General features: G+C 36.0%; 1 protein-coding gene across 4 annotated transcripts in view; it reads right to left on the reverse strand.

Annotated features, from left to right (window-relative positions):
- MINDY3 (MINDY lysine 48 deubiquitinase 3) overlaps nucleotides 1-18,477 on the reverse strand; it is a 94,242-nt gene that overhangs the window by 6,843 nt on the left and 68,922 nt on the right. For 3 of the 4 annotated variants that reach the window (XM_054435296.2, XM_054435300.2, XM_054435299.2), the window contains 3 exons: nucleotides 11,099-11,171; nucleotides 4,117-4,189; nucleotides 1,434-1,521 (listed from right to left, as the gene is read on the reverse strand). In XM_054435296.2, coding sequence (XP_054291271.1) covers nucleotides 1,434-1,521; nucleotides 4,117-4,189; nucleotides 11,099-11,171 — 234 coding nt within the window. The remainder of the gene's footprint in view (nucleotides 1-1,433; nucleotides 1,522-4,116; nucleotides 4,190-11,098; nucleotides 11,172-18,477) is intronic. The other variant, XR_010127395.1, reaches the window with a different exon arrangement.

Here is an 18,477-nt window from a genome sequence, read left to right on the forward strand (position 1 = left end):
GCTCCTGGGAGGGAAACAGCATGAACTATACAGACAATGAGACAAACCAGGCCCAGGTGGAGAGTGTCTTCAGAATAGCAGGCAACAAGCAAACAGTGAGAGAGGAACACAGAGGGAACAAACAGTACAACCAAATGGAAATGTCTGTTACAGGTGAAAGAGAAGGGACTAGAACCCTCTTTTTATCTAAAAAATTACTACAAGTAACTGTCTCACTTTACATTTCTCACTTTTCAAAATCTTCCCCAAATTAAATTAAAAGCAGGAATATTCTTTTTATTATAACTAAGAATCAATATTTCTATCAAAGGTTCCGATGGCAGCCTTGAAATATAATTAAAATTAATACTGTCTCAAAGTTTAAAATGCTATAATGTATTATTAATCCAGATATCTAGAACATCAGATTCCAATAAAAAAAATCTAGCAGTCAGAATGTGAACAAAGAGGATATCACACTGAAGGGTCTAATGTCAGAAAATAAACTCTAATTTTTCACGAAGTCTTTACCAAAGTTTTAAAAAGTCCAGCAGTCTACATTGTCTACATTGTGATATCCTCAGTTACTTTTTGAATCTTACCTCTTTCTTAACAATTTTATCTGGAGTGTAACAATCTTTCTTAACAATTACATCCTGAATTTTAGTAATTATATTTTGAAATTTTCCCTCTAGCTTTTAAATTTTTTGTCAATATCTCTCTCTAATAATAGCGGTAAAATAGAAATTGGAATGTCTATTGCAACAATGAACTTCAGTGCAAACTATACTGATACTGATAAAATGACCATGATATCTATTGTCTAGTTAAGTAATCTGATTTAGTGGTAAAATGCTTCACTTAGAGAACAAAGACAGAAAGAGGGGTATTGGATATAGAACTGGCTTGCCAATGATGCAGATATAACTCAAAAACATTAAGGTTGGCCCAGATGCCTCTGCTATTCCAGGTAACTGAGCTCCTATCGAAGCCCAGTGGAAGACATGTCCCAGTGGGAAACAGCCCAGACCCACTTAGGTTTTAATTCTCCAGGAGCTTAGTTAGCTTCACTGGCTAGGGACTTCTACTACCCACAGCCACCGTGACCGCTTCTCACAGTATTTAACAGTCTCCTGAGGGAAGAAAAGTGGGGGTGGGAGTGGAGAAAGAGAATCTTTCTCTTTTTACTCCTCAAACTTCGGAACTGTTCTCTCGGTATCATTACGTGTATAGACTGGTGTCTGCATCATCTCCTGCTGCCCTCCCCATCAAGGCACTGCGTTACCGTATTCGAACACACATTCCCTCTGTCTGGGAAGGTTTCCATGGAACGGTGTTTTCTCAGTCTCATATCTGCGCGTTAGGACATTGTACAGAAAGAGAAAATGCTGCAAACAATCACAGGTAATCATCCCAACAGAATAACAATAAATATATTTCCTCAACTATGTTACCTGATCAGGAAAAAATTCTTGAAGAAATGGGCCCAATAATATGATTCCTAATCCTTCTGGATCTAATTTATTCTTCATGAGATTTATACTACGGGGAGAAAAAAGAAAAACAGTGGATACCAGAGGAAAAAAAAAAGCTGCTTTGCTTTCATGATTAAATTACTGGTACTACAACACATTCAGCTGCCAAAAATACTAAGAGCTGTTCTTTTTAGAACCTTAATGACAAATACACAGGAATGACATCTAATTTGCCAAAACTTGGTTATTTTTAAACTAGAGTAATCTGTTACTATTTAAAATTTAAATTGTGACGACTTTGGAATATTGTTCCTTATTAGGTAAAGTAATTTAAAAACCAAGGGTTATAAACTCAAGCTTGTAACTTCCCAAAGGCAAATTCTCTTTGCTTCACAGGTATGCCTGAATTTAACTAATGAGGCATTTAACTAACAAAATGTTTATTTTAAGCCCAAGGAGAAAAAGAAACAGGGTCAAAAGGCAGTGATACATCAGATAATAGAAAACATCTCTTAAAAAGCTTACTTTTAAAAACTAAATGAGATAGCAGCTTAAAATTCATAGACAATGTAATTTGAAGGTTAAAGAACTACATTAATTCTCAAAGAGCTAATGCGTCATGAATGACAGTGAGTGATATATACTGTATTGGTCCAGCAGCAGCCTAAAGTGCATACCAGCCCTTACAATGTAGGTGTACCAAGGCTGGTGACAGGTAGTGTTATCTGTGACTAGAAAGAAGGCAGAAAAAGGCAGACTGCAGTTTAATGGGTTTAAAAATGAAAATAGTCTTCAGAAAAGTTTTATTTTCCTTGCTATCTCAAACTATAAAGGCCAAGTTAAATCTACCTTACTACACAACATGCAAAGTGTTGTGTTTGGGGATTTCAGGTGGTTCTAGTCAACCACCTTCCTCAGGGGCAACTTCTCTCCTTTGAGTTTGCCTCTTCCGTCTGTGTCAGTTACCAGGTGTGCCTTTCACAAAAGGAGTTAAAGCTGTCCTTGTGAGGGTAAGCTATGTTTTAAGGTTTATGAAAGCTGCATCTGCGCTGACATACCCACCTCTCCTGGAAACACCTGGGTCAGGCTGCCTCACAGACCTCCTACCTGACATGTAGTATTGGCCCTGTGGGATGCATCATTCTTGTGTAGTATACTGTACAAAGGATATGGCATTTTAATGAGTCTGAGTAAGGCCAGGAAGTTAGGATGAAACAAATGAAGGCAGGGCCATATTATGTTTAATTCATGTAATCCTTAGGATGGCCCAGTTATTTCGTGGGCCATTCTGTATTATAATTGTAAATAGGCCAAAGTAGAGTGAATACTTCAGTCCAATCTTTCAGCTACTTCAAGAAAAACAACCTGATTGAATCAATTGTACTAACTTTATGATTCAAGGTACATTTTCCATCTGATAAAACAAGGAAAATTAGGTAGATGATATATAGCTATGTAAGAATTTGGGAAAAAAAAAAAACAACTTTTTCTTCTTTCTCTTCCTTGTCTTAGGCTGGTCAGCAACAAAAATTACTTGAGTTAATTCTCTTTTGTAAATTAGAGCAGTGTAAACAACATGGTCTCTACTTGGAAATAAAGTTAGAAGAAGTATAGTAATTACTATCATACCATTTGTTGGACTAGTTCAACGCTGAATTTCTCTTTAAATTGAAAACAATTATTCATTTATTAATATTTCTAACTATTGAGAATGAATGAAATCACAGCTCTAAGTAGTAAGATTGAGACAGATTAATTCAGATGTGGCTAGTTTATAAATCTTTATATGTACTGCATACTTTTAAAGAAAGTATGACTGAACTCATCTAAAAACAGAACAAGACCAAATTCCAAAAACGGTGTCTACCAATGTTTCCTGTTGCTTTTGCTGAACCCTTTCATTATGTTTGATAAGCTCAAGTTTTTTCATTCTTAGAAAAACTTGCAGAAGGAAAAACTATGCTGAAAAAAGGAGTATAGATCCTATCTTAACTTTTATTCCCATATTTGATCAATACATGTATCCACTTAACAAGAGTTATTTTTTCATGGATAATAACTAAAGATCTTAATCTACAGAGGAAGTTGTAGATGTAACAATGTATAAAACATAACAGTGAGAATGAAGACAATGACAGGATCCTAAGAAAATACTGAAAAACGATATGCCATAATATATTGCAGCCATACCTAAAAGTTTCAGGTCAGTTAATTTAATCATTTAGAAATGTTAGATATCTTTGATCATCTTTATTTAAGAGGGAAAGTCAGAGGCCTGCTGGTTATTTAAGCAGGGCAACTAGCACTATCTACACAGAACCATCATTACTTTACTGAAGATACTAAAGTCACATAAAATTTTAAGATGTGGGGAAGTGTTTGCAGAGAAAAAAACTTTAAAAAGTTTATAGAAAGATACTTTTAGCATTTTTTAAAAAGCAGGACAGTAACTGCTGGGTGGGAAAGGAAACTCAATTTAAGTATGTCAAGTCTGCCATAATATTGGATTAGTTCGATTTCTTTCTAAATCTTTGCTTTACATAGATTGCTATGCTTCATATATGCAGATATAGATTTTTAACAAGGCAAAAAATGTACAATGTGTCTTAAACTTAATCGAATCTTTTTGAGTTGGCTAAATAACACTTCCTATTTAGCTTACTATTCAGGATCTGAAACAAGGTCCAATGCTTTCATCACATCTTCCAGAAGTGAATCGGGTATGAATCCATTATCTAGGGGGGAAAAAATCAGAAACAACTTGAAATAAGAATTTACTTCAAGAAATGCTATTACTGCTGATCAGATTCCAGGAAAAAAAATCGCATAAAAAACACAAAGAGTTAACATACTATTCCTTAAGTTTATTTTAGGCATAATGTCTATTGTTATTAGAGACTCTCTTTTATTTGTATTCTCGGAAACATTGGCAAGTATTTTCTAGGTTAGTTTCAAATAAAAATATTTTGTAACTTGAGAACTCTGACGAAAGCTTAAAGTCAAATTAGTTGATCTTTAAACAGTGTTACAGCGTTAAGTGGGTAAAATATTTTTCTACTTAAAATCTTAGGTTTATCTTTCAATAAACAAAGTAAACCTTAACAATTCAATTAAAATAATTCTTTACCAACAAATTCCCTTTGTCACAACGTTATTTAGTTTCTTGAAGGAATGTTAGGGATCCACTGATATTTAGACAACTGACAGATTAACAGCAAAGGTATTCTAAAACAGACTTGGTGATTTAAATGAAAGCTGTAGGTTTAAAAAAAAAAAAGAAAAGCCCTGAAATGAAGAGTCAAACTAATGCTGATGATGACTACTTTATGGAAAATGGTCCAAACTCTGATGATGCAACAGACCATGACACACACAAAGTCCTTGTGGGGTAGGTTGAATTGAGAGTGGTTTTAAACAAAAGTTGTTTATTCCTTAAATATACGGTGCCCAATTTCCCCTATCCATTTACTCATTCGTGAAGATTGTCTCAGCTTTAAATCAGCTTCCAATGTCCTTCAGGGATTAGATGATTAAAAAAAAAAAACCTTGCCATGGAGAACAAGACGTCTAAAAGCCCTGCTCCTATAATCAAACTACGGAATAAAGTGTGCAGTTGCTCTTTCAGGATGTGGAACTGTACACTATCTCTATCAGAAAGGAATGAAGTTATGATTGTAGAAAGGTCTTTTCTATTCTTAAACCTCATAAGGAGGTGTTTATCCATTTGAAGACAGATTGGCCTTGACTAAAAGGTTATGAGTCATCTAGGATAATTAAAAATGTGCAATTTTTTAAGTGAAGGGTTAGAGTAATTCCAGTTTGTTAAGTTACCAGTAATTTGAGGTATTGAGAATAAAGACGACCTTGGTTGAAGGCACTTGTAAAAACATTCAAGCTCTGTGAGCTTAGCTTTGATGAGTCTGATCACTGATTTTGCTTAAGTTAAGTCATAGCTAAAGGCTCAGCATCTCCGAATGTGAAATAGGCTTTATGTGGCCACCAGCAGCCAGGAACAATTAGGTTTCTGTGTTTATAGGCTATATCCATTTGATATTACAGGTGGAGCCTCCCTCATCCAAAATGCCTGGGTCTAGAAATGTTTCAGATTTCAAATTTTTTCTGGTTTACGAATATTTGCAAATATATAATGGTTGAACATCCCTAATCTGGTCCAAAATCTGAAATGCTCCACAGTGTCATATTGGCACTCAGAATTTTGGAGGATCAAACTTTCGGGTTAGGGATGCTCAATCTGTACAACGTTCTTCAGGAGCACTGAGAGCATGTACTTTGTCACGGCTGGCAGCCTTTCCGCGAAACCAGAACCTGCAACTCAGTTCCCACCCCAAGAAAGAGCTAATTGGCAAATGACAACAAAAACAACAATGTGACCTTCTTAACGACATGCTAATATATGATTAACCTCAAGCTTAAACATTTTTAAGGTAGCTATGAGATTTACAACTCGTAAGCACAGATATTCTGAAGTGTAACCATAACTGTACCCGGTCAGTAACTCTACATTTGGTACATTTAGTATTTTAAAACTAAAGATGTAATAGAATTTTCTCAATAATTCAAAGACTTTTAATATACTCAAGATTAGAAGAGATTTCAAAATTATTTTCCTTTGTAGAAGACTTACTTTGACATGTTAACCATACCTACAAAAAAATTCTTTAGAAAAAGACCAGAATCGTTAAGTGTAAAAACAGATGAAACCTAGGTCATCTGACATTGCACCAACTGACTCCCTAGAGAATAAGGAAACAGAGGCACAAAGATGAAAAGACAACCTGAAAGTCAACAGGAAAGGAAATCTCAGAGAATACCACTTGATTAGTCAAGCAGATCTATGAAGAACTAAAAGAAAAAATTAGAACTTGCATGCACTGGTAAATTAACTACATAAATATCAACACAAAAGAATGGGGACTATGACGCAGGGCAAACAAAAGAGGGCAGAGCAGCCAGGATGGGAAACGGCTAGAGCATACATACTGTAATGCTGTTGGACTGTGGCTGAAAGGAGGAAAAAAGCTGTTGGTTTAAAATTTTAAAAGATTTTTACCAGTTGAATATCCGGATTGCTAAAAGTGTCAAGTCCTTAGAGACTGTGGGGAGGAATAACTCAATGCAAAGGAGTGCTGATGAAGGACAGTGAAAGTGAGGCGTATAATTTCCTGGATAAGATAACTATTTCATAACTGGGAGGAAACCTGAATTGGGCTTTCAAAGGAAATATAAAACAATCAGGATTTCTGTTCTGAAAGATTAAGAAATAAACAGGAGAGCCTAGCAGGTCTCAATTTTAACAGAGATACTAGCTAAACTGGACACTGCAGGAAGAGAAGGTAAATGTTAGATACTCAAAACTAACAGAGAAGCTGGAAAAAGGTTTCTCAGAGTTGTGCAACAAACAGCTTATAAGGAAACTGTAAAGCCCAGTGTACTTGAGACTAACATTTTCCATACACTGTGGGAGAGGGAGACTACAGTTTCTTGGGAATTAAAAAAAAAAAAAAATAGAATTTAATGTCATTTTAGTCAAATATTAAGTGATTTTATTTTAAATATTGTATTATATTTATGTAGCAATATACCATTAAACCCTTAGTATTTATTAAATTGTAGATCTATATTCCTATTGAAAAAGCAAGTGATCTTTTCCCCAAGGCCAAGTCACACACCAGAGCTGAGCTTTTCCGGACCTCTTTGGCATTACTTCTGGCTCCCCAGTGGGCAATGAGTTCTGGAGGGCAGGGAGTCCATATCCCCAGGGCCTAGCACAGTGGTTGACTCATAGCGGCTTGTTAACATTTGTTACTTTTAATGATAAAAGCTCATAAATAAGTAGCTCATTTATAGCTTGTACTGCAAATTCACTTTTCTTATGGGATGGAAAAGGTACAAAATATGGTGGCACTATACAGAAAACTGTTAGCTGGGGCTGCCTGACATAAACAGTGATAACAGTGACGGCAGGCCACAGCAAGGGCACAGGGAGGAGCATTTATTTAAAAGGAACAGAAAAGACAAGGCAATTCTAGAGGATGTCTAGGGAGTGGTGTATATTAAGCTCTATCTACAATAGTCCAATTATTCTTAAAGATTAAAAAAATGCAGTACACTGAAATCAGACAAAATATGGCTGTCAACATATTTTAGCAACTTAAAAAAAAAAAAAAAACAACAGCATCAGATTTAAAGGGATCTTTTAAAAGAAATGGTGTTGCTTCCTGACATGCAATTGTACAAGGGGTTGGGGATAAAGGAGAAAGAAGAAAACGAAATTCGTTATGTATAATGTGAAAACCTGTGATTAGCAGTTCAAACACTACCTATGTAGACCTTGATGTCTTTGGAGATTATGGAATAAGCTCTGTGCCACACATTTTTTAAAAACAACACCATGGTTAATGTATTGAGTACTGACTAATCATATAAAGTTACTATTAAGTCCATTTTACAGATGAAAAACTGAGGTAGGAACTCGTCCAACATCACACAGCTAGTGAGGCGTAACAGATGGAGCCATTTTCCTGGTATCCAGAGGCACTAGAGAATTCTTGTTGTCTAGTATCTTTGATCATATTAATATATCTTTATCCTTATCATTTTACAAAAATTCCTATAAAACATGTACCTGAATACAAAGCACATTTTCTTCCACAAAAAAGACACACAAAAATAAACGCTGTGGACTTTCTCCAAAGCTCATGTGGAACACTTTGAATAGGCCTGAGAACTGCTTCTCTTTAAGCTGAGTACGTATGCTAGTCTCCCCTTTCTGAATCTGAGATTAAACTGAGCCAATTATCTAGAGGTGATACATCAAGGTCCCGCAGAAAGTACAATTTTGCTAGGATTCAAATGAGAAATTAACAGTTAAAAACTATATTTTTCACCTTGTTTTATAAGTATGCTTGATATCAAAATAAGTATTGGGCTCCTAAGATCCTCAAGATTTTGAAATGGGCAGAAATTGCTCAACTAGAAGCGAGAATATCAAATCCTTACTCCTTTAAATTAACAGTTCAAAGTAAACTTAAATTTAGAAAGGTTAAAAAGTACCTTTTTATGACTTTAGCCTTTCAAGAAAGATACTGGTAGTAGAGAGAAGGGGAAAGATTGTTGAAATACTTAAAATCTAGTCTTGGTTCTCACATTTAGGTATGTGGCTCTGGAGAAGTGACTGAAACCATCACAAGGTTGTTCTCCAAAGAACAAAAACAAGGATGATGATCCCTGCCTATCTCCTAGGTTTGTGGCAAGGTTTTAATGAGGTCATGGAGGTAAAGTGCTTTAGCAATTCTAACATTCCACGCAAATGCCACACATCATTCTTAGATAGATCCCCAATTTCATACCAGGTTTATGCTCCAAACGATCAGTACTAAATCACTTGTTTATGCTATGGAAGATATGGTCTCATAGAGGCAATGCTATAAATGGTGATTGGCCTGTACACGCCTATTTAATTAGGCATATACCCACAGCACAGTGTTAACAGCGTGACTGCAAATCCACCTACCTGTCAGATACCTGGGTTTATCAACCAGGAGTGGGAGCTAAAAGTGAGATAAAGGTATAAAAATACTCCTGGGTACCTTCAGTGTCCTTCTAGGTCAGTTATTCTACAAGCATTCTGAGGAGGGTGACACAGGATAACTGTCCCTTTACCAGCCTCTGCTAAATGGAAACTGTATCTAAATGCTTGTAAGAACTTTTTGCATACTAAGTGTTCTGAGAAAGCATGATTTGCTTACATCCTGAAACAAAAGCATATCATTTGGGGAAAGAAAATTAAATTAGCAGATTAGTTTGTAAGTGATTGAAAAGAATAAAAACTGAAAAATTAATCTACTTTTAATCCTTCTTCTTAGAGCTGACTATACATATAGCTAAACCATGAACAGTGTGATAATTAGATGAAAAGTGGGTTTTATCTTCTTCCTAAGTCATATATAGAGGGATACTTTCTAAGCTATCTGAATAAATTTTGCTTGCTTTAATAATTCAGTTTATAGCCATGATAAGCTGTCACACATAACTCTGTAGATTAAAACCATTTAAGTAATTTTGTCTAGCAGAAATACAACAAATTTATTTTCATATGCATCTCTCACAACTCAATTCTGAAAAATTGCACTGATTATAAGTTATGTTTTAGTATTGGTAATATGAGAAATTCTCATTTTCCTTGGTGCACTGTAAAAGAAAATAAATAGTACAAGCCTGCTACCTCATTACTGATTACTAAAAGCAAACAAAGCTACTACTTATGACAACTGTCTCCTACTTTAACAACTTTAACTTCAGTATCTTTGCAGCACTGATGAAATTGTTTTAGCCTTACAACATCAGCCTTCTAAAGTTGAGGGCTCCTATGTCTGCTCTGAAGGCATTTTTTCATGCCTTTATTCTTTAATAGTTATTATGTCCTAAGATTTTCTGATCCTCTCCTTTTATGTTTCTTTTCTCAAGAAACTCATTCACTCGCAGTTTCAACTGTGGTTCCAAAATCTTCACTAGTAAAACAAAACAAAACACAACACAACACGTAACGATTACATGAAAGCCATGTGTTTGGTTTTGGAATGTTCGTGGTTATACTGGGTTAAGAATATGACTATTGCCTTGGACAATTGCTTGTACCACTGGGCAAGGTGCTTTCCACATTATTCATTTAATATTCATAATGCCTCTAAGAACTAGGTACAGTTGTAATATTCATAATGCCTCTAAGAACTAGGTACAGTTGTTCTAACACTGATACCTAAGAAAACAGTAGACCTAAAAGTAACTAGCCTAAAGTTATCTGCTATTAAGTGGTAAGAGAAGATATATTCTTAGAATTTGCATGACATGGATTTTCAGAGAGGAAAAGAGCAGATCACTAAGTGTAAAAAGTTTCAAGACAGAAGAAAGTAAAGATAACTGAATCCATTCAGGTTTCTACAAGGACTCCACTGATCCAGCAACTTCCATTTCTGCATGGTACTTCGTAAGGGAACTCCGAAGTATGACAACTTAGTTTTGAAGTTATACTTGAAAGGTCAGTGAGTTAGCTATAATAAAGTCATAACTGTTACCTAAATATGTAAACACAAAAGTGATCAAAACAACCTCAGTGACAATGACTCAGTAGACATTTTAATGATATATATGTGAACTTCTAAAAACTGTACTTTGCTAGGTAGAATAGCTAAGCATAGGTTCCAAAGTGAATGATTCAGATGATCTTCCTCTGCTTCTTTATCCTGGGAGGTCAATTATACAGAAATATCCTGGAAGATCTGTTTATTTAATATTCATTTGGATAAGTAAAGAAGAAAATGACTTACTTTTCAAACAGTTTGTTCAAAAGGTGGTATTTTTCCCTGTTTGGGGTCAAGATTAATCAGAGGGGTCAACTATACCTTCAGTACTCCAAGAAACACAGAAACCCAACTCAACAAGGACTTGTGTGCTATTTCATTTGTTCCCATTTTCACTAGTTTCCTTTTAAAATGTTCAAGAAACACAACTTACATTTCATGAAATAATCCAATATATCTTTTGAATAAAATCAGGTTGCTATCAATGTATTTCAAACATATGAAGACATAAAACACAGAGATGATGTTAATAAAATCTTTTACCTTCTGGGTCGTAGGTTTGAAAAACTCTTCTGGCTTGTTCTGAAGGAGCTTCAGGGGCAACTAAAGCCATATCCTGAAAAGATGATAAGCATGTTGTCAACCAGCTACAGTATTATGACATTAAAAAGAAAACAGATACTAGGATAGGCAGACATAATGACATTGGAGTCAGAAGACTTTGAGTTACACTTGTATCATAGATGTGTAACGAGATAGGTCATAAACTCTCCAGGCCATTTATTTTACATCTGAAAAATGGCAATAAAACTTTAACCACAGAAAAGTGTTGTGAACAATACATGTGAAGTTTTATATAAATACTTATACTTAAAACACTGGGGAAAAACGTCTAATACAGGTAATTACTTTATATACTTAAAACACTGGGGAAAAAAGTCTAATATTATACAGGTAGTTACTATAAAAATGTAGCATTAAAAAAAAACAAAACAAACACAAAAACAAAACCCAAACCATTTTTTCCACATATTTTTGTTCAGGTAAGAAATAAAATATACTCCAGTTTTCAAATATTTGAAAATAAAATCCAGAGATTTATTACAGCAAATAATGATACAATTAGATAGCAATGCATTAAAAATTTTAATTTAGTAACCTAGTCAAAGCTCAATCAAGTTCTACATGTTCAGAGTTTTAATTTTTCTGAACTCAAACACCCTGGAGACAGAAATTTCTTTCCCCCATAAAACAAATTCTCTACCATGACTAATTTATCACAGAAAACATTTATCAGGATTCTAAGCACAAAAATTGTGTTCTCTTTGATTCTTTACATTTACCCTACATATCTAAGCCATTATGAAATTCTACTTGACACACATGAATCTAAAATGTAGGCTCCTGTTGTTTACCTCTGGTTAGCTTTTACCTATAATTGTCTTTGCCTATAATGGTGTTCACTCAGACAAACGTCATCAGAGAGTAAGTTTCCAAGTATCCCTTCCTCCTACCTTGAATCCTTTTTATGGGGTACAAATGTTAACATCTAAAATGCTGTTCCCCTGTAAACACAATTTTTGCAAGAAATGTACTTCTTAACTGTTGTTCTAATATCTCACCTTTACCCTGTTCAAGGTGAAGAAACTAAGAATCAGAGGAGTTCTAACTCAGCCATGAGGACTCGGTTCCTGAAAACCTCATTTATAAAAAACAGGAATGGGAACTAAAACAAGGCAACCTGTGCAAGCCCTTACAAGTTTTTCATGTATTACAATAAAAGGTAAAGCAACTTAAAAACCACTTTATATTTTTTAACATTTGTAAAATTTTGTAATATACAGTTGTCTCTCATTTACCATCCCTTGCTAGAAACTTGTTAGGCTCACCCTTCACTGCATTTCCAACATTATTTTGCTGATAATGTGTATGCCCAAGTGACATGTTTTCCTTTGGGTTAACTTTCAATGCCTTTTTGATTTTATGATCTAGTCCTTTATTGCTGGACCCTTGAATTGTATCTAGTCTTCTGCTATTACAAAAAATGCTGAATCAAATAAACCTGAACATGTAACGTCATAAACGTGCAGTTATATTTGCACAGCAGGTCACCAGAGTGGGATGGCTGGGTCAAAGAAAGGTTTATTTAACCTGAACAATTTTCTTAAAAACCCTCTTTCCTTCTTCTGATACATTACCAATACAGCCTTAGCTCTATAATTAACTTTTATGCCAAAGCTAGGACTGCAGTGTTGGCTCTCAGATTTAGGGAGCAATTGCTGACATGTGGGTTACTATTATTCCTCAGTTCCCTTGAACACTCCCAAACCTTAGTTGCAGATTTCTACATTTATTCTAGTATAAGCTTTAGCTCCCTTAACTATTTCTAACACATTTTTCTTTTTCTTTTTTTTTTTTTTTTTTTTTTTTTTTTTTTTTTTTATTTTGCTCTCAGCCGTTTATTGAATAAAATGTTTTGTCTTAAAAAGACAGTGATTATCAGGAATTGCTCGTATCCCTCAAGATCTCTCTTAGAAAGGATACATTTTGGGTAAACCTATGCTACCGAAAGAAACAAAAATGCTACTGAAATATGGAAGTCCCATGGAGTTGGAAAAGCTTTCAGTGAAATGGAATTTAGTTCGTTGTTTGTTAGTAAAGTGTTTGTACTTTCAAAGAGGCAGAGTCCATAGAAAAAATTTACATGCCCAGGTGTATACATTTGTTAAATTTTATATACTGAAAATTTGTTAAGCCAGAGTGCAATCTTAAGATGGATGTTAGATTTCTGTTTTGGTGACAGGGTCTTTTTTTTTTTTTTTTTTATTATTATTATTATTATTATTATTATTATTCTTATTATACTTTAGGTTTTATGGTACATGTGTGCAATGTGCAGGTAAGTTACATATGTATACATGTGCCATGCTGGTGCGCTGCACCCACCAACTCGTCATCTAGCATTAGGTATATCTCCCAATGCTATCCCTCCCCCCTCCCCCCACCCCACAACAGTCCCCAGAGTGTGATGTTCCCCTTCCTGTGTCCATGTGTTCTCATTGTTCACTTCCCACCTATGAGTGAGAATATGCGGTGTTTGGTTTTTTGTTCTTGCGATAGTTTACTGAGAATGATGATTTCCAATTTCATCCATGTCCCTACAAAGGACGTGAACTCATCATTTTTTATGGCTGCATAGTATTCCATGGTGTATATGTGCCACATTTTCTTAATCCAGTCTATCATTGTTGGACATTTGGGTTGGTTCCAAGTCTTTGCTATTGTGAATAATGCCGCAATAAACATACGTGTGCATGTGTCTTTATAGCAGCATGATTTATAGTCCTTTGGGTATATACCCAGTAATGGGATGGCTGGGTCGAATGGAATTTCTAGTTCTAAATCCCTGAGGAATCGCCACACTGACTTCCACAAGGGTTGAACTAGTTTACAGTCCCACCAACAGTGTAAAAGTGTTCCTATTTCTCCACATCCTCTCCAGCACCTGTTGTTTCCTGACTTTTTAATGATTGCCATTCTAACTGGTGTGAGATGGTATCTCATTGTGGTTTTGATTTGCATTTCTCTGATGGCCAGTGATGGTGAGCATTTTTTCATGTGTTTTTTGGCTGCATAAATGTCTTCTTTTGAGAAGTGTCTGTTCATGTCCTTCGCCCACTTTTTGATGGGGTTGTTTGTTTTTTTCTTGTAAATTTGTTGGAGTTCATTGTAGATTCTGGATATTAGCCCTTTGTCAGATGAGTAGGTTGCGAAAATTTTCTCCCATTTTGTAGGTTGCCTGTTCACTCTGATGGTAGTTTCTTTTGCTGTGCAGAAGCTCTTGAGTTTAATTAGATCCCATTTGTCAATTTTGGCTTTTGTTGCCATTGCTTTTGGTGTTTTAGACATGAAGTCCTTGCCCATGCCTATGTCCTGAATGGTAATGCCTAGGTTTTCTTCTAGGGTTTTTATGGTTTTAGGTCTAACATTTAAGTCTTTAATCCATCTTGAATTGATTTTTGTATAAGGTGTAAGGAAGGGATCCAGTTTCAGCTTTCTACATATGGCTAACCAGTTTTCCCAGCACCATTTATTAAATAGGGAATCCTTTCCCCATTTCTTGTTTTTGTCAGGTTTGTCAAAGATCAGATAGTTGTAGATATGTGGCATTATTTCTGACGGCTCTGTTCTGTTCCATTGATCTATATCTCTGTTTTGGTACCAGTACCATGCTGTTTTGGTTACTGTAGCCTTGTAGTATAGTTTGAAGTCAGGTAGTGTGATGCCTCCAGCTTTGTTCTTTTGGCTTAGGATTGACTTGGCGATGCGGGCTCTTTTTTGGTTCCATATGAACTTTAAAGTAGTTTTTTCCAATTCTTTGAAGAAAGTCATTGGTAGCTTGATGGGGATGGCATTGAATCTGTAAATTACCTTGGGAAGGATGGCCATTTTCATGATATTGATTCTTCCTACCCATGAGCATGGAATGTTCTTCCATTTGTTTGTATCCTCTTTTATTTCCTTGAGCAGTGGTTTGTAGTTCTCCTTGAAGAGGTCTTTCACATCCCTTGTAAGTTGGATTCCTAGGTATTTTATTCTCTTTGAAGCAATTGTGAATGGGAGTTCACTCATGATTTGGCTCTCTGTTTGTCTGTTATTGATGTATAAGAATGCTTGTGATTTTTGCACATTGATTTTGTATCCTGAGACTTTGCTGAAGTTGCTTATCAGCTTAAGGAGATTTTGGGCTGAGACAATGGGGTTTTCTAGATATACTATCATGTCATCTGCAAACAGGGACAATTTGACTTCCTCTTTTCCTAATTGAATACCCTTGATTTCCTTCTCCTGCCTAATTGCCCTGGCCAGAACTTCCAACACTATGTTGAATAGAAGTGGTGAGAGAGGGCATCCCTGTCTTGTGCCAGTTTTCAAAGGGAATGCTTCCAGTTTTTGGCCATTCAGTATGATATTGGCTGTGGGTTTGTCATAAATAGCTCTTATTATTTTGAGATATGTCCCATCAATTCCTAATTTATTGAGAGTTTTTAGCATGAAGGGTTGTTGAATTTTGTCAAAGGCCTTTTCTGCATCTATTGAGATAATCATGTGGTTTTTGTCTTTGGTTCTGTTTATATGCTGGATTACATTTATTGATTTGCGTATATTGAACCAGCCTTGCATCCCAGGGATGAAGCCCACTTGATCATGGTGGATAAGCTTTTTGATGTGCTGCTGGATTCTGTTTGCCAGTATTTTATTGAGGATTTTTGCATCAATGTTCATCAAGGATATTGGTCTAAAATTCTCTTTTTTTGTTGTGTCTCTGCCAGGCTTTGGTATCAGGATGATGCTGGCCTCATAAAATGAGTTAGGGAGGATTCCCTCTTTTTCTATTGATTGGAATAGTTTCAGAAGGAATGGTACCAGCTCCTCCTTGTACCTCTGGTAGAATTCGGCTGTGAATCCATCTGGACCTGGACTTTTTTTGGTTGGTAAGCTATTGATTATTGCCACAATTTCAGCTCCTGTTATTGGTCTATTCAGAGATTCAACTTCTTCCTGGTTTAGTCTTGGGAGGGTGTATGTGTTGAGGAATTTATCCATTTCTTCTAGATTTTCTAGTTTATTTGCATAGAGGTGTTTGTAATATTCTCTGATGGTAGTTTGTATTTCTGTGGGATCGGTGGTGATATCCCCTTTATCATTTTTTATTGCATCTATTTGATTCTTCTCTCTTTTTTTCTTTATTAATCTTGCTAGCGGTCTATCAATTTTGTTGATCCTTTCAAAAAACCAGCTCCTGGATTCATTTATTTTTTGAAGGGTTTTTTGTGTCTCTATTTCCTTCAGTTCTGCTCTGATTTTAGTTATTTCTTGCCTTCTGCTAGCTTTTGAATGTGTTTGCTCTTGCTTTTCTAGTTCTTTTAATTGTGATGTTAGGGTGTCAATTTTGGATCTTTCCTGCTTTCTCTTGTGGGCATTTAGTGCTATAAATTTCCCTCTACACACTGCTTTGAATGCATCCCAGAGATTCTGGTATGTTGTGTCTTGGTTCTCGTTGGTTTCAAAGAACATCTTTATTTCTGCCTTCATTTCGTTATGTACCCAGTAGTCATTCAGGAGCAGGTTGTTCAGTTTCCACGTAGTTGAGCGGTTTTGAGTGAGATTCTTAATCTTGAGTTCTAGCTTGATTGCACTGTGATCTGAGAGACAGTTTGTTATAATTTCTGTTCTTTTACATTTATTGAGGAGAGCTTTACTTCCAAGTATATGGTCAATTTTGGAATAGGTGTGGTGTGGTGCTGAAAAAAATGTATATTCTGTTGATTTGGGGTGGAGAGTTCTGTAGATGTCTATTAGGTCCGCTTGGTGCAGAGCTGAGTTCAATTCCTGGGTATCCTTGTTGACTTTCTGTCTCGTTGATCTGTCTAATGTTGATAGTGGGGTGTTAAAGTCTCCCATTATTAATGTGTGGGAGTCTAAGTCTCTTTGTAGGTCACTCAGGACTTGCTTTATGAATCTGGGTGCTCCTGTATTGGGTGCATATATATTTAGGATAGTTAGCTCTTCTTGTTGAATTAATCCCTTTACCATTATGTAATGGCCTTCTTTGTCTCTTTTGATCTTTGTTGGTTTAAAGTCTGTTTTATCAGAGACTAGGATTGCAACCCCTGCCTTTTTTTGTTTTCCATTTGCTTGGTAGATCTTCCTCCATCCTTTTATTTTGAGCCTATGTGTGTCTCTGCACGTGAGATGGGTTTCCTGAATACAGCACACTGATGGGTCTTGAGTCTTTATCCAGTTTGCCAGTCTGTGTCTTTTAATTGGAGCATTTAGTCCATTTACATTTAAAGTTAATATTGTTATGTGTGAATTTGATCCTGTCATTATGATGTTAGCTGGATATTTTGCTCGTTAGTTGATGCAGTCTCTTCCTAGTCTTGATGTTCTTTACATTTCGGTATGATTTTGCAGTGGCTGGTACCGGTTGTGCCTTTCCATGTTTAGCGCTTCCTTCAGGAGCTCTTTTAGGGCAGGCCTGGTGGTGACAAAATCTCTCAGCATTTGCTTGTCTGTAAAGTATTTTATTTCTCCTTCACTTATGAAGCTTAGTTTGGCAGGATATGAAATTCTGGGTTGAAAATTCTTTTCTTTAAGAATGTTGAATATTGGCCCCCACTCTCTTCTGGCTTGTAGGGTTTCTGCCGAGAGATCCGCTGTTAGTCTGATAGGCTTCCCTTTGATGGTAACCCGACCTTTCTCTCTGGCTGCCCTTAACATTTTTTCCTTCATTTCAACTTTGGTGAATCTGACAATTATGTGTCTTGGAGTTGCTCTTCTTGAGGAGTATCTTTGTGGCGTTCTCTGTATTTCCTGAATCTGAATGTTGGCCTGCCTTGCTAGATTGGGGAAGTTCTCCTGGATAATATCCTGCAGAGTGTTTTCCAACTTGTTTCCATTCTCCCCGTCACTTTCAGGTACACCAATCAGACGTAGATTTGGTCTTTTCACATAGTCCCACATTTCTTGGAGGCTTTGCTCATTTCTTTTTATTCTTTTTTCTCTAAACTTCCCTTCTCGCTTCATTTCATTCATTTCATCTTCCAGGGCTGATACCCTTTCTTCCATTTGATCGCATCGGCTCCTGAGGCTTCTGCATTCTTCACGTAGTTCTCGAGCCTTGGTTTTCAGCTCCATCAGCTCCTTTAAGCACTTCTCTGTATTGGTTATTCTAGTTATACATTCTTCTAAATTTTTTTCAAAGTTTTCAACTTCTTTGCCTTTGGTTTGAATATCCTCCCGTAGCTCGGAGTAATTTGATCGTCTGAAGCCTTCTTCTCTCAGCTCGTCAAAGTCATTCTCCGTCCAGCTTTGTTCCGTTGCTGGTGAGGAACTGCGTTCCTTTGGAGGAGGAGAGG

The sequence above is a fragment of the Pongo pygmaeus genome, chromosome 8, assembly GCF_028885625.2.
Source record: "Pongo pygmaeus isolate AG05252 chromosome 8, NHGRI_mPonPyg2-v2.0_pri, whole genome shotgun sequence".
Lineage (NCBI taxonomy): Eukaryota > Metazoa > Chordata > Mammalia > Primates > Hominidae > Pongo > Pongo pygmaeus.